The 14115-nt window shown below is 48.0% G+C and overlaps 1 protein-coding gene across 1 annotated transcript; it reads right to left on the bottom strand.

Annotated features, from left to right (window-relative positions):
• Positions 1-3862: 3862 nt before the first annotated feature.
• Positions 3863-11748, bottom strand: MCM2 (minichromosome maintenance complex component 2). Its single transcript, XM_075286256.1, has 16 exons — positions 11700-11748; positions 10562-10752; positions 9964-10136; positions 9544-9807; positions 8929-9148; positions 8630-8837; positions 8398-8532; positions 7981-8172; positions 7790-7883; positions 7240-7490; positions 6812-6938; positions 6600-6712; positions 5861-6103; positions 5168-5350; positions 4911-5066; positions 3863-4409 (listed from the first exon to the last, which is right to left on the bottom strand). The coding sequence occupies exons 1-16, from the start codon at positions 11703-11705 to the stop codon at positions 4299-4301; spliced, it is 2667 nt and encodes an 888-aa protein (XP_075142357.1). The 5' UTR covers positions 11706-11748; the 3' UTR covers positions 3863-4298.
• Between the last annotated feature and the right edge of the window lie 2367 nt (positions 11749-14115).

Consider the following 14115-nt stretch of genomic DNA (forward strand, 5'->3'; position numbering starts at 1 on the left):
TACCAGAGGGAAACAGTAGTGATGTCATAGCTTATCTAACTATAACCTCATAGTGATGTCACAGCAGCCTACTACAGGGACACACAGTAGTGATGTCATAGATTATCTGACCATAACCTAATAGTGATGTCACAGCAGAGCAACCTACTACAGGGAAACACAGTAGTGATGTCATAGCTTATCTAACTATAACCTCATAGTGATGTCACAGCATCCTACTACAGGGACTCACAGTAGTGATGTCACAGTAGATACCAGGTTGAAATACTTGTGATGTCATAACAGCATACTTGACCCATGTGTGATGTCACAGTTTACATGACCGAAATACACTTGTGATAATCAACTTATCTGACAGCAACAAACTTGTGATGTCACAGCAGCTGACCTAAAACATAACTGTGACGTCACAGCAACCTACCAAAGGGAATCTCACTTGTGATGTCACTGCAGCCCACCTGAGTAAAACCCATGCGTAATATCACAATAGCTTAACTGATCTAAACACCCTTGTGATGTCACAGCAGCTTGCCTTATACTTAAGTGTGATGTCACAGCAACCTACCTGACAAACCTAATTGTGATGTCACAACCACCTACTAGAAGGAAACACACTGGTGATGTCACTGCTGATCACCTCGGTGAGACCCTTGTGTGATGTCACAATAACTTAACCTGACTGAAAAAAAAAATGATGTCACAGTAATTGGCCTGATATTTGTGATGTCACACCTGCTCACCCGATGAAAAAACACTTTGTAATGTCACAGCAGCCTGACGGAAACAGACGTGTGATGTCACAGCAACTTGCATAAGTGATACTACATTGTGATGTCACAGCAGCCTACAAGAGGGAAACACAGTTGTGATGTCACAGAAGCTTATTTGACTGAAATACATGTGATGTCACAGCAGTCAATCTGACAGAAACAGACATCAGATGTCATAAAGGCTCATCTAACCGAAACCCATGTGTGATGTCACAGCGGCCTGACAAACACTGTTGTGATGTCTCAGCTAACCTGTCTTACATATACAGGTGATGTCACAGCAGCCTAACAAGAGGAAAACATAGTTATGATGTCACCGCCGCTCACTTGTGATGTCACTAGTACTCTATATCTGCTCTGGTTCAGACCTTGGATAAAGTTGCTAGTGAGAAAAGTTTATGAAGACAATGGTAGGAGAGCGTTGTAAAGAGACAACCACTTGTGAGACACCCAAAGATGTGCTGGGGTAGTTGTCATGTCCCTTCCCCCATCCTACTCCTATAAAGTACATGAATTATCTATGAGGGTAATAGTAGCGCGCAGTGCGTAGATCCTGGGGCACAAGTGTAAGTAGAGGGGGTACTAGATCCTGACACTATCGGCCTGTCCGTATATCACTGCCCATCACAAAGACATATCTCCGAGGTCAGTAACATTCCTTACTACAGAATGACGCTTGTTTATCACAAAACAAAACTGTTTTTACCAGAATTCATCCAAATTTACAACCCACATGAAATCCTGCTGACTGCACTACTGCCACCTGCTGGCTGCATTAGGGCTCTACATCACGGCTATGTGGTCTGCAACCTGTAGGAGTAGTAATGTCACAACAGCCAGAAAGCAAGAGACCACTTGCCTAGAGAACAGACTTATATGTTGCTAAATGGTGAACCCTTCCTCCATTGCTACAGACTTACATAATCCAGCAAATAACTGTTCACTGCCGGAACACGGGACGCATCACTTTAAGACCGGCTTCACACCTCGCTGTAGCAGGCACACATTTTGCAGCCAGTTACAAGGCGTTTTTACTTCATTCACCGCAATACAAAGCAGCATGATCATTGACCACACGGCCAATCTGGTGCCTGTGAACCCAGCTCACAACTTGCACTATGCGGTCTCACAGCTGAAGGTTTGCTACAGTTGTCTCTACTTTAGGTAATCCCAAATCCATACAGCCTCGGCTCCATGCACATACAGTAGATTTTACTCGCCCTGAAACATTGTAACAAATTATCAGAACAGAACTACATGCATGCTGCTCATGTGTCCAGCCTGGAGGCAACTGTAACAAAACCTCAGCTGTGAGGAGTAGCGGATTTTAGCAAGATGAATATTACAGTTATAGAAGGTTTCACTGCAGAGTAATGAAGTTCTCATTATATAGAATTGCACCACCCCTTATGGCAGGCGGCCAGGGCCGGTCACCTGTGTATAAAGTAGTGTCTGGAGCGCGTCCCCATCACCAGACTGTAAGATGGCAGTCACCGCCAGCAGATGCCGGCCTGACCTGGTTTAGTAAATCTCCGTTGTAGTTCACCACTAATTACCCATCTGCTCGTTACAATCTTTAGAGCTTAAGCTCAGCGTCAATCTGCTGCCGGGAATCAGACGTCAGCTGTCAGCACATAGAGCGGACCAGAGGCGCTCATCACACAGGGCGGGTATCAGGGGGTATATACCACAGAGCAGATCCGTTATATTTACTCAGCCCCCTTATATAGGGGGGGGGGTCGCTTTTCACCATATTTCATAAACCTACTTTCGATCCTCCATGTGATCGCAGGGTCCTGTCATAGGACCGACAGCAAAGCCTTAACTCATCGAGGCGTGAAAATTAAGATTCAGCAATCCCCCCGCCAGGGGCAAAACTAGCAAACACTGGGCCCCACAGCAAACATTCACTCTGGGGTCTGAAGAGCCCCCAATGTATAATCATTGCAGTATTTGTTGGGGTTCGCCCTACAAGTACTCTTGCCACAGGCCCTTGGCCGTACTGATCCCCACTCCAGCTCACAGCTGCCTCCACTTTCCCTTTTTTCCTCCGAGGGCCCAAGTAACATTATAGGAGACGCACGGGGCCTACTTCTGGAGGACATTAGGGTAAGTGGAGGTGGCCACAAGCAGGACTGTAGGACTCATTACCACTGCCGGGGCCACTAGGGTCCCGGGCTCAATGGCAGTCACTGCGGTACTTACACCACTGCTCCCTGCGGAGTGCCTGGCTACAAAGATGTGCAGTGGTTGGGCATTAAAGGGGTTGTCCTGTTACGTCCCCCAGTTACCTCTATAGGGCTGCAGGAGCTGATTATAATCCCAGCTGACCCATAGCATCGCATTGGTCACACAAGTCCACTGATGCTCCATTCAAGGCTGTAGGGGGACTTGTAGTCCCCCATCCTTCTGATAACTGGAGGACTCAGCGATAAAGCTCCCAAGCCATCAGACCCTTATCGCCTATCCACAGGACAGGGAATAAGTCTCTATGTCAGCACCCCCCCCTTTAAATAGTTCACAGGTTTGGGGTTAGTCCTGTATTTTGGACAGTAAGGACAATCCAGTGTGCAGTAATATTCCCGCCAGCAAATCAGAACTGGAACAGATTGCGCTAAATTCAGTGCAATGATCTGTAGTATTACAGGGCGGCCATTGCAATGGATACCAGTCTGTAACACACGGACACCATAGATAGGTTTCCCTGCTTGTTACTGTTCCCATTATATCCATATGCAATAGTAAGACTCCTATACAGCGGCTTTTCACGACAACCCTTACTGCACAGACTTGGGCTCAAAGTTTGGATCAGCAATAGGGTTCACCCAAACCGAATAGGGGTGTAAAGGAGTAATTCCCTCCATTCACTTCTGCCGGATTCCTGAGCACGGTGTGTAGAACTGGCCTATGCTTTTCGCCACAGACAAATAAGAGAAAATATGACAGTACAATATGGACTCAGAACATAAAACAGATGGGTAACACAGCCGTGTGCAATAACCCAGGGTATCTGTAACCTTCCCCCCTTACTGGTGAGCTGAACCCTTCTTCTTACATAGTGCAGACCTGTGAAATATAAAAGTACAACCAAGTAGCAAAGAAACGTCTTATGTTTTACTAGAAAATTACAAGTTACATCAGTTTCAAATATACACAAGTACTATCGCAGAAGTAACGTATCCTCAGCGCACCAGGCCTGATGCCCAAGCAGCAGGGTCTGGGCTGGTTAGGGGCTTGCAGACACAACAGATGCTACAACTTTCTACATCGCTCCAGACCTGGATGACCCAGTAAGTAGGAGATTTGTATAACCTTGGTGCTATAAGGTGAACAGTCTGTAAGATGCCATTTTACCATGGCATGGAGATTCAGTCTTTGATATAGAGCAGCTCCGGCTTCACGCCCCAATGACTGCCCTTTGGTGCAAAAGCAGATTTGTCACAAGATCTTCTCCCTTTCCCTTATCGTGTGCTGACAGAGGTCAAATCGTCCATGTGTCCCACATCGCCTCCCATACAGCATGCAGGCTCAGAACTGCTGGACGATGAGTTTCTTCTTCACATCGTGTGTGAACCTGTTCAGCTTGAACAATTCGCTGTCGTAAAATGCAGACAGGTTGTGGATATTAATCTGCCGAGCCTAAAGAGGAGAGACGGGAGATTAGGAACGGTAAAAGAACAGACGGCTTGGAGGGGTATTCCCTTGTAAGGTGATGGCGTCATCTTTAGGATATGCTTTCAGTTACAGTTGAGACGGGATCTGACCCCTAGGACGGAGGGATCACTGTGCTAAACTGCATGTGCATTCCCTTCTACATTATCCCTGCAAAGTATCCCCTGGTCATGTGCAAGAAACAGCAGCTAGCCCCATTATATCTGAATGGAGAAGGTGATGCATTGAACACTACAGGACCCATCTTTCTCAGGCTTGTGGAGGCTCAGAGTCACGTCAGCTTCAGAAAAGCACCACCATGTGCCAACTGGACAGAAGACAGCAGCCATCCTCATTTATCTGAATGGAGACTGGTCATGCAGAAGAGGATGCTTTTAACGCTACAGGACCCATCTTTCTTAAAATCATGGGGGCCCAGAGGTCAGTCCATCCATACGGAGCCCCTACTATTATCCAGAGCAGACATACCTTATCTACAAGGTCTTTCTCAGACACCTCGATGGCATCCTGCTGGGCACCATATCTGTTCCTCTGGTAGGTCACTTGTTCAGCCACCAGCTGCTTTAGTATGAAGAGTAGCAATTCATTGTTGTCTCTTCTGAATGCCAAGTATCGGGCAAATGTCTGCAAATATAATAATCCACGTTACAATTATGCCTATGCTTCATTTTTGCCTTCTAGGAGCAGTAGATAGCAATGGAAGTAAATGATGATGACCAACATACCTTTCTCATGCTTCGCATAACACTGAATTTCTGTGTGTCGATGAAACTCTCCAGCATGACTCTTATGGCCATGTTAACGTCATCCTCCACCACGTAATCCCTCAGATGCATTCGTGCATGTGCCTCTGCCATACGAATCATTGATTCGATGTGTCGTACAGTAATTGGGATACTGCCTGTTGCCTATAGGAGGCAGAAGAGTTTAATAGGAGAACTACACAAGTCTTACTACATTATAATATAAAGGTATAGAGATGAGCAAGTATATTCCATCGGATACCTCCCCCTGCAGAGCGCCAGGGAAGGTGGGAGGGGCATCGAATAGTTATCGCGTGGTATTCGACCGAGTACACCAATAACTATGCAAAGGGAGTAGAGATGAGCGAGTACTATTCGAAATGGCAGTCCATAGGAATGAATGGATGCAGCCGGCACACAGGGGGTTAGGCAGCAGGACGCCGTCCCCGTCTGCATGCTGGCTGGCTCCATTCATTGCTATGGGTGCGTGCTATTCGAAACTGCCACTGCGAATAGAACTCGCTCATCTCTAAAAGGGAGGTATTCCATCGAATACTATTCGCTCATCTCTATAACGTTACAATGAAAAGCTACACTGAAGGGACTGCAGTGACCCCTGGTGGTGGAATAGTAGAATACAGCAGTGTCACTTCAGCAAACCAATGAGGGTCTTACCATGGACTCTTTCCTGAGATCACTGTACATTTTTGCCACTTTATCCTGATCCATCTGATTCAGTTTCGGGTGGACCTTTTCCTTGGCGTATATGATGTATTTCTTCAGCACTTCCTGAGGCAGTGGATCCACACCAAATGTATTGGGCAGAACTTGTTCTTCTCCATCTCCATTTACAACATCTTTGTTGCTTGGATGATGTTTAATATGGCTACCGACCACAAACCTGGCCAGCATTTCGTCCTAAAACAACAAATCGGGGTTATCATAACCTTAAAATGAAGTACAAGAGATTGTGTCTGATAAAACGAAACATCATCATGCACGCAAGAGCTGAGCTATATACTTTTAGTATGGGGAGCCTAGTACATCACTGCTAGGTCCTATGCACACTGGCAGATCGGGACAGTAGCAAGCTTTCCTGGCCTGACCCCAGTCCATAGACTGGGAGTCCTTGAAGGTCTATTAAGCTCGAACGCCCTGCCTTCTGTTCTCATACTGTAAATACAGTGGAGCTGAAGGAGACAGGACCCCGCAAACTTATAGATTAGTATAAATGTAGGAAGTCCTGGTCTGTGATCTGGGTTCAGGCTGGAAAATGTGATGCATAAACCTGATTTTCTGTCCTGAATTTGCCTGTGTGTATGAGCCCCCTTGAGTCTGTGTTGTGAACAGGCCACCAAAATGATGGTTCTACTTATTAACTTTACAGATAACAGAAATACAGAAAATTCTTTACCTGTACAGGGTCCACGGTGTCTCTCACCACACAGAGAACGTCAAATCGAGACACAATGGGCTCGGTCAGATCCACATTCTCAGAAAACGTTAGTGATGGATCGTAGCGCCCTCCTAAAAATAAAAAAAAGATTTATTATGCTGCAAAATCTGTATAAAAAACCCACAGAAGCCAAAACACACACAGAGTGGAATTAGACAATGAATATTTACCAATGGGATTAGCAGCAGCAATAACGGTGCAGCGAGCCTGAAGGGAGGTGACAATGCCGGCCTTGGAGATGGAGATACTCTGCTGCTCCATGGCTTCATGGATACTTGTTCTGTCTTGGTCATTCATCTATAAATTAGACATTACATGAGCACACAGGTGAGAGGAAGGGTCTGCAAAACCTCTTCTGCCCATTACATATTATATACATAGGTTACCTTTATTACATTAGTAGGGGTGTCCCAAACACTTGCTCTGCATGTATGAGCAGTGATTGGGGCTGGTGCAGTTCCTGCACTGCAGGGTGGATGGAGTGTCACCATGCACCGATACTTAGAAGGGATTGCACCATTATCCCTTCACTTTAGGGATTGAGAGGTCCCATTGATCATAAGTGATGGCATACTGGAGATGAAGAAACACGACTGACCTTATCAAACTCATCGATCAGGCACACTCCTCTGTCGGCCAAGACCAGAGCTCCCGCTTCTAGCGTCCACTCCTTGGTCACTGGATGGCGCTGGACGTAGGCCGTCAACCCCACAGCGGAAGCTCCCTGGCCAGTTGTGAACACAGCTCTGCTTGCAACTTTCTCCACATATTTCAGAAATTGGGATTTTGCTGTACCTGGGTCACCACATAGCAAGACATTGATGTCCCCACGGACTTTGTGCTTACCACCTGCAAAATAAAGTCTCCCTTGTCACGTCTGTACAAATCATACAGGGATGGATTTTTTTTCCAAATGTTACCTACACCTAGGGCATAGAGTATATAGTGTGGAGGTGAGTGCAGGGGGCTGCATTACAGTGACACCTGCTCTCATAAGACAGACCCTACAAAATTCAGGAGGTGGCACTAGAAACTACAACTCCCACTTGCTTGGGTTCTCTCAACTCCTACTGAAACATGCTGGGAGTTCTGTAAGTTGCTAGAATTGGTAGTTCACACAATTGCAGGTCCTTATTTCATGCACACACCTGGGTTCTTTGGTTCCCCTCCAAATAAAGCAAGAGCAAGGCCTCTCTTGATATCTTCGTGTCCGTAGATGGATGGAGCAATACTAGCAAAAATCTGCAACAAAGTACATGCAAATGTTATAGACCGGATCCTGGCAACATATAGTCCAGCAAGAAGTGCAGATCGTTAACCATTTAACCCCCTCACTTACCTTTTCTCCAATCCGCTCATCTTTGGACAGAGCCACAATGGCCTTGACATCTTCATCGGTCAGTTCTCCCACAGCCACTTTGTCATCTTTCTTAGTGATGTGATTGGCAAGAATAACGGTGGCGAAGACCGGGAAACCGTTGGCTGTGTTGAGAGATCCATCGTAGTTGTTGTGGTAAATACCGGTGAGTTCCTGTCAGAAGAAAAAAAAATATGACTGAAATGTATAAAAACAACCCCCTAAAATTCCATCACAGAGGTGCAGGGCACACACAATTTAGCAATGCATCCCCTTCACAGTTGTCCCTCTGGGAACTGCAGCATAACCCCATTTATAAGGGGCCAATCTGCAGTTCCCTGTAGAGACTGAAGTCAGACCCAACACCCCTTTAACTATGGGCAGTACTAAAATACTCACTATTTCATCTCCTGGTTTGCAGCTGTCCACCAAATCAGCAAGAAGGATGGCGTCTTTGGAGCGAGGAAGCCTGCCAGCTGCCACTTTACCCGGGCTCTCCTGTATGGTGATACGCTGATAGTTCTGGTATACAGTCTGGAAAATAAATACACCCAGAAATGCATAAGAAAGGGAAAATCCTCCCCAAAACCTTGCATGTGCATTGCTTGAAAGAGCCAAAGACTTCTCATACCTCTTCCATATTGATTTCAAATGGTCCCAGGGACTGACACTCAGGACAGGATCCCGGCTTCACCTCCTGGTTCTGAGACTGGAAGAAGGGCCCCAGGATAAAGTTGCACTTGTTACAGTTGTACTTCACCATGCTGAGCTGCGGCAGGACCCCCGTACAGCAGGTCACCACGCCACTGGTACGGATCAGCTGGTTCAGATGCAGCTGCCTGAAAAGAACATAAAACCAGACCCAGTCAGAAATCTGCAAAAGACATCAAAATAGTCCTAAAACCAGTCACAGATCTCAGCCGGACTCACCTGAGGGATCGCAGCTCTTCTACCAGCGGGAGGTGAGAGATGCGCACGTGGATTTCACGGGCAATGCGGTCATATTTGGGGTACATGACCAGAACAACCTCCTTGGCGGCTTCATCAAAAATTTTTAACATTTCAGCGGGGGCTTCTGGGAGGAAATAAGCCAAGACGTGCTCCCTGGCAGCCAGGTCCTCGTAGTTCACCACCAGGCTCTCCTTGTTGTCTAGAAGTTACAGAAGTCGCCATAAGAAATTTGCATTTCATATCCAGTCGCAAACATGGGAAGAAAAGCTGACAGATCAGGACAACAGTAGAGCTAAGCGAGTACTATTCCAAACGGCCGTTTCTAATAGCACGCACCCATAGGAATGAATGGAAGCGGCCGGCACGCAGACTTTGCCCGCGGCCGGCACGCAGACTTTGCCCGCGGCCGGCCACTCAACCCCCTGCGTGCTGGCCGCGTCCATTCATTCCTATGGGTGCATGCTATTAGAAACGACAGTTTGGAATAGTACTCGCTCATCTCTAGACAACACCTATTAAGGCATTTGGATATAAGATTGATTTGCCTCTGCCCTGGACTTCAGGGTCAGGGGTAGATCCTGCGTGACCACTTACCTTTGCACATGTCACTGATCTTCTCCTTGAAGACATTGTGTCCGTGCTCATCCACATGGGTCCTCAGGAAGTTTTTGAAGCGATGGTAGATCTCCAAGCGTGTCGCCGCCATTGACACCCACTCTCTCACCGAGTAACCTTTCATGTCTTCCAGGTTTTCAATGCTTTCAATCATCTCTTCATCCTCGTCCAGAATGCCTTCTGCGGCACGCTCGGCCAGTCTACGTTTACGGGCTGGGCGGTCTTCCTCCTCCTCATCGCTGTCTAATTATAGCAAAGAAAGATGGCAGATATGAGTCTCTCAGAAGCTATGCTGTGTTAAGTAGCATATGATCCTGACAAGCACGTTTCCATTCAGTGACAGCCAGCAAAGAGATAGAAATTCAAGGAGTTTAAGCAATGTATCATTATTATACGTACCATATAGTAGCCCTCTGCGCATACGCCCCAAGTCCCGGCCCAATTCTCGGTCCCGTTGTCTCATGGCCTGCTCTGCCGCTTCTCTCTGACTGGCTGTAAGATTCTCAATATCCTCATCATCGTCCAAACCTTCGGCCTCGTACACATCCAGCTCAGAAATCGGACGATAATCCCTAATATAGAAGAGATTCAATTGAATTTAAAAGGGACTTATCACTTGGTGATCCTTATAATAGGTAATCAATTAAAGATCGGATATGCTGATATAGGGCTGCAGCATTTGTGTTAGCACTGCGGCCTTTTAACTACTTAACACACACAGCGCCGCGCAGTTTAATGTGGCTGTGCTTGGTACTGCAGTTTAGCTCATTCACTTGAATGGGACTGAGCTGCAATCAGGCCATGTGACAACGAATTTGACAATCACATGACCTGTTAGGCAGACCTAGCGCTTAGGGAGCGGTGTTGCCGTTTCAAACTGCTTATTGGTGGACTGCTGGGGGTCAGATTTCTGCCAATCCTAAGGAAAAGTCATCAGTTATTAAGCCTGGGAAACCCCTCTCGCACCGGCAAAGCTCAGAAAATCATTTCTCTTTACCTTTCCATGCCGTCTCCGATCAGCTCCTCCCCATCGTCCTCCTCGTCCACTGGAAGACCTTCATCTCCCAGGATACCTTCAGACTCATCCTCAAAGGGAGGAAGATCTCGCCCTGGGCTGGACGTGAGGGCATCAAGGCGTCTGGAGCCGCTCCTGGGGCTGGTGGCAATATTAAATGATTCTGAGGAATCCTGCAACACAAGGGTTAACAAATTAATGATATTATTAGTAAGTTTTATACTTTGTGATTTTTATTTTTTTGCCATTGCTATAGATGCGGTAAAATGACTGTGATCCCATAGAAGTGGATGGGGCTGCGGTGACAATAGCGGCAATCAGGACCTCTGTTCTCATAGCGCGAGAACCCCCGGCCATTAGACACTAACCCCTGGCTAGCAAGTGCAGAGCCTCAGGGCAATACCTCGAAGAGTCAGGCTGCGGTCACATCTGTCAGAGGGAAAAGGCCTGCGAGGTTTTAGGACAACAGACCCCGTTATAGTCACTGGGGCCCCTCACCCCGTTATAGTCACTGGGGCCCCTCACCCCGTTATAGTCACTGGGGCCCCTCACCCCGTTATAGTCACTGGGGCCCCTCACCCCGTTATAGTCAGTGGGGGCCCCCATCCAGTTATAGTCAGTGGGGCCGGTGGAGTGTGACCCTAGTGGCCGTTGATGGTATGGCACCACCATACTCTATTGTGCAGTAGGTTACAGATGCCGCCGCCGCCATGTCAGTCACATGACAACTGATGTTAGGTATCCATTGCTCCGCTCTGTCAGAGGATCAGCACAACGGACAGCTAATACACAGGACAATAACTGAAGAGGTCAGACTTGCAGAACTTTTGCAATTTTTGACAGACAATGAATGTGAACACAGCCTTAGCCTCCATAGCAGACAATGGAGCAGCCTTGTGGTGACAGAGATGATGGGAGGAGTCAGTCACGACTAATAATATAACTGCGCTCCTATAACAGTATATAGCTGTATACTACCGGCAGTGTCCTGTATACTTCCCCTCACCATGCTGCCTATAGGTCCCCATCAAACCCCAGTCACAGCCTAAAGCCATGCTGGGAGTTATAGTGCCACAGCCTACCCTTTCCCAGCCCCAGAAGCCCCCGGTTCGCCCCTCACCGCCATAACGCTGCAGCAGCCGAGTCTCCACACACGCAGCTCAGTCTCTCTCCTTCCCGCGGTTTGGCGCGAAAACACCACGTGATCTACTCAAGCCCGCGAAATTTCCTTCGTTTGCATAAACCCCGCCCTCTCCCGTGTTGAATCGTCTAGGAACTAGGCGGGGCCTCGCCGGTGCAGACTCCTGGTTGGTTGTTAGAGGAGGCGGAGTCAGACAGCTCATGAATAAGTCAAAATATAATGAGAGGAGGTCTAAGTGGGTGGAGACCTATCAATTAGGGATGTTTTAGACAGGAAGTGACCCCAACGTGGTGAACTACAACCCCCAGCATGTCACCCAGATACTGATCACCAGCTATGGCGAACTACAACCCCCAGCATGTCACCCAGATACTGATCCCCAGCTATGGCGAACTACAACCCCCAGCATGTCACCCAGATACTGATCACCAGCTATGGCGAACTACAACCCCCAGCATGTCACCCAGATACTGATCACCAGCTATGGCGAACTACAACCCCCAGGATGTCACCCAGATACTGATCACCAGATATGGAGAACTACAACCCCCAGCATGTCACCCAGATACTGATCACCAGCTATGGAGAACTACAACCCCCAGCATGTCACCCAGATACTGATCACCAGATATGGAGAACTACAACCCCCAGCATGTCACCCAGATACTGATCCCCAGCTATGGAGAACTACAACCCCCAGCATGTCACCCAGATACTGATCACCAGCTATGGAGAACTACAACCCCCAGCATGTCACCCAGATACTGATCACCAGCTATGGAGAACTACAACCCCCAGCATGTCACCCAGATACTGATCACCAGCTATGGAGAACTACAACCCCCAGCATGTCACCCAGATACTGATCACCAGCTATGGCGAACTACAACCCCCAGCATGTCACCCAGATACTGATCACCAGCTATGGAGAACTACAACCCCCAGCATGTCACCCAGATACTGATCCCCAGCTATGGAGAACTACAACCCCCAGCATGTCACCCAGATACTGATCACCAGCTATGGCGAACTACAACCCCCAGCATGTCACCCAGATACTGATCACCAGCTATGGAGAACTACAACCCCCAGCATGTCACCCAGATACTGATCCCCAGCTATGGCGAACTACAACCCCCAGCATGTCACCCAGATACTGATCACCAGCTATGGCGAACTACAACCCCCAGCATGTCACCCAGATGCTGATCACCAGCTATGGAGAACTACAACCCCCAGCATGTCACCCAGATACTGATCACCAGCTATGGCGAACTACAACCCCCAGCATGTCACCCAGATACTGATCACCAGCTATGGAGAACTACAACCCCCAGCATGTCACCCAGATACTGATCACCAGCTATGGCGAACTACAACCCCCAGCATGTCACCCAGATGCTGATCCCCAGCTATGGCGAACTACAACCCCCAGCATGTCACCCAGATGCTGATCACCAGCTATGGAGAACTACAACCCCCAGCATGTCACCCAGATGCTGATCACCAGCTATGGAGAACTACAACCCCCAGCATGTCACCCAGATACTGATCACCAGCTATGGAGAACTACAACCCCCAGCATGTCACCCAGATACTGATCCCCAGCTATGGCGAACTACAACCCCCAGCATGTCACCCAGATACTGATCCCCAGCTATGGAGAACTACAACCCCCAGCATGTCACCCAGATACTGATCCCCAGCTATGGCGAACTACAACCCCCAGCATGTCACCCAGATACTGATCCCCAGCTATGGCGAACTACAACCCCCAGCATGTCACCCAGATACTGATCCCCAGCTATGGAGAACTACAACCCCCAGCATGTCACCCAGATACTGATCACCAGCTATGGAGAACTACAACCCCCAGCATGTCACCCAGATACTGATCACCAGCTATGGAGAACTACAACCCCCAGCATGTCACCCAGATACTGATCCCCAGCTATGGCGAACTACAACCCCCAGCATGTCCTGGTAACCTCTAACCTGAGCTGTCAGGGCTTGCTGGGAGTTGTAGTCTTACCACAGCTTAGGGGGTGTAGTGTCCTATGTATGTTTCTGTAGCACTGACACAGATCATATAACGGACAGAGACCGCGCAGGTCCACATACATCTCTGTATTTTGATGAATTTTACTCTAAATTAGGGATTAGCAGCCTTCGACACCTCAGTTTTTGTAACACTACAACTCCCAGCATGCACACTCGCTTGTCTCCTCACCTAGAGAAGTGAATGGAGCCTGCTGGGAGTTGTAGTTCACCCCCTATAGAGATGATTCCAGGAAAGAGGGGTCACAAAGTTACCGACAGGCTTCCTAATACATAAAACATTACAGATGTTGCGGTTTCAGTCCCCATAGCCGTCCCCAAAAGTGGATCCTCTGCT

This window comes from Leptodactylus fuscus, chromosome 9 (assembly GCF_031893055.1).
Source record: "Leptodactylus fuscus isolate aLepFus1 chromosome 9, aLepFus1.hap2, whole genome shotgun sequence".
NCBI classification, from domain to species: Eukaryota; Metazoa; Chordata; class Amphibia; order Anura; family Leptodactylidae; genus Leptodactylus; species Leptodactylus fuscus.

Excerpts from the sequence above, each read along its gene's own strand:
- MCM2 (XM_075286256.1), bottom strand. Across the intron at positions 8,838-8,928 it reads GAAGAGCTGCGATCCCTCAG|GCAGCTGCATCTGAACCAGC; the intron begins GTGAGTCCGGCT and ends TGTTCTTTTCAG. Across the intron at positions 5,067-5,167 it reads TTATGCGAAGCATGAGAAAG|ACATTTGCCCGATACTTGGC; the intron begins GTATGTTGGTCA and ends TTATATTTGCAG.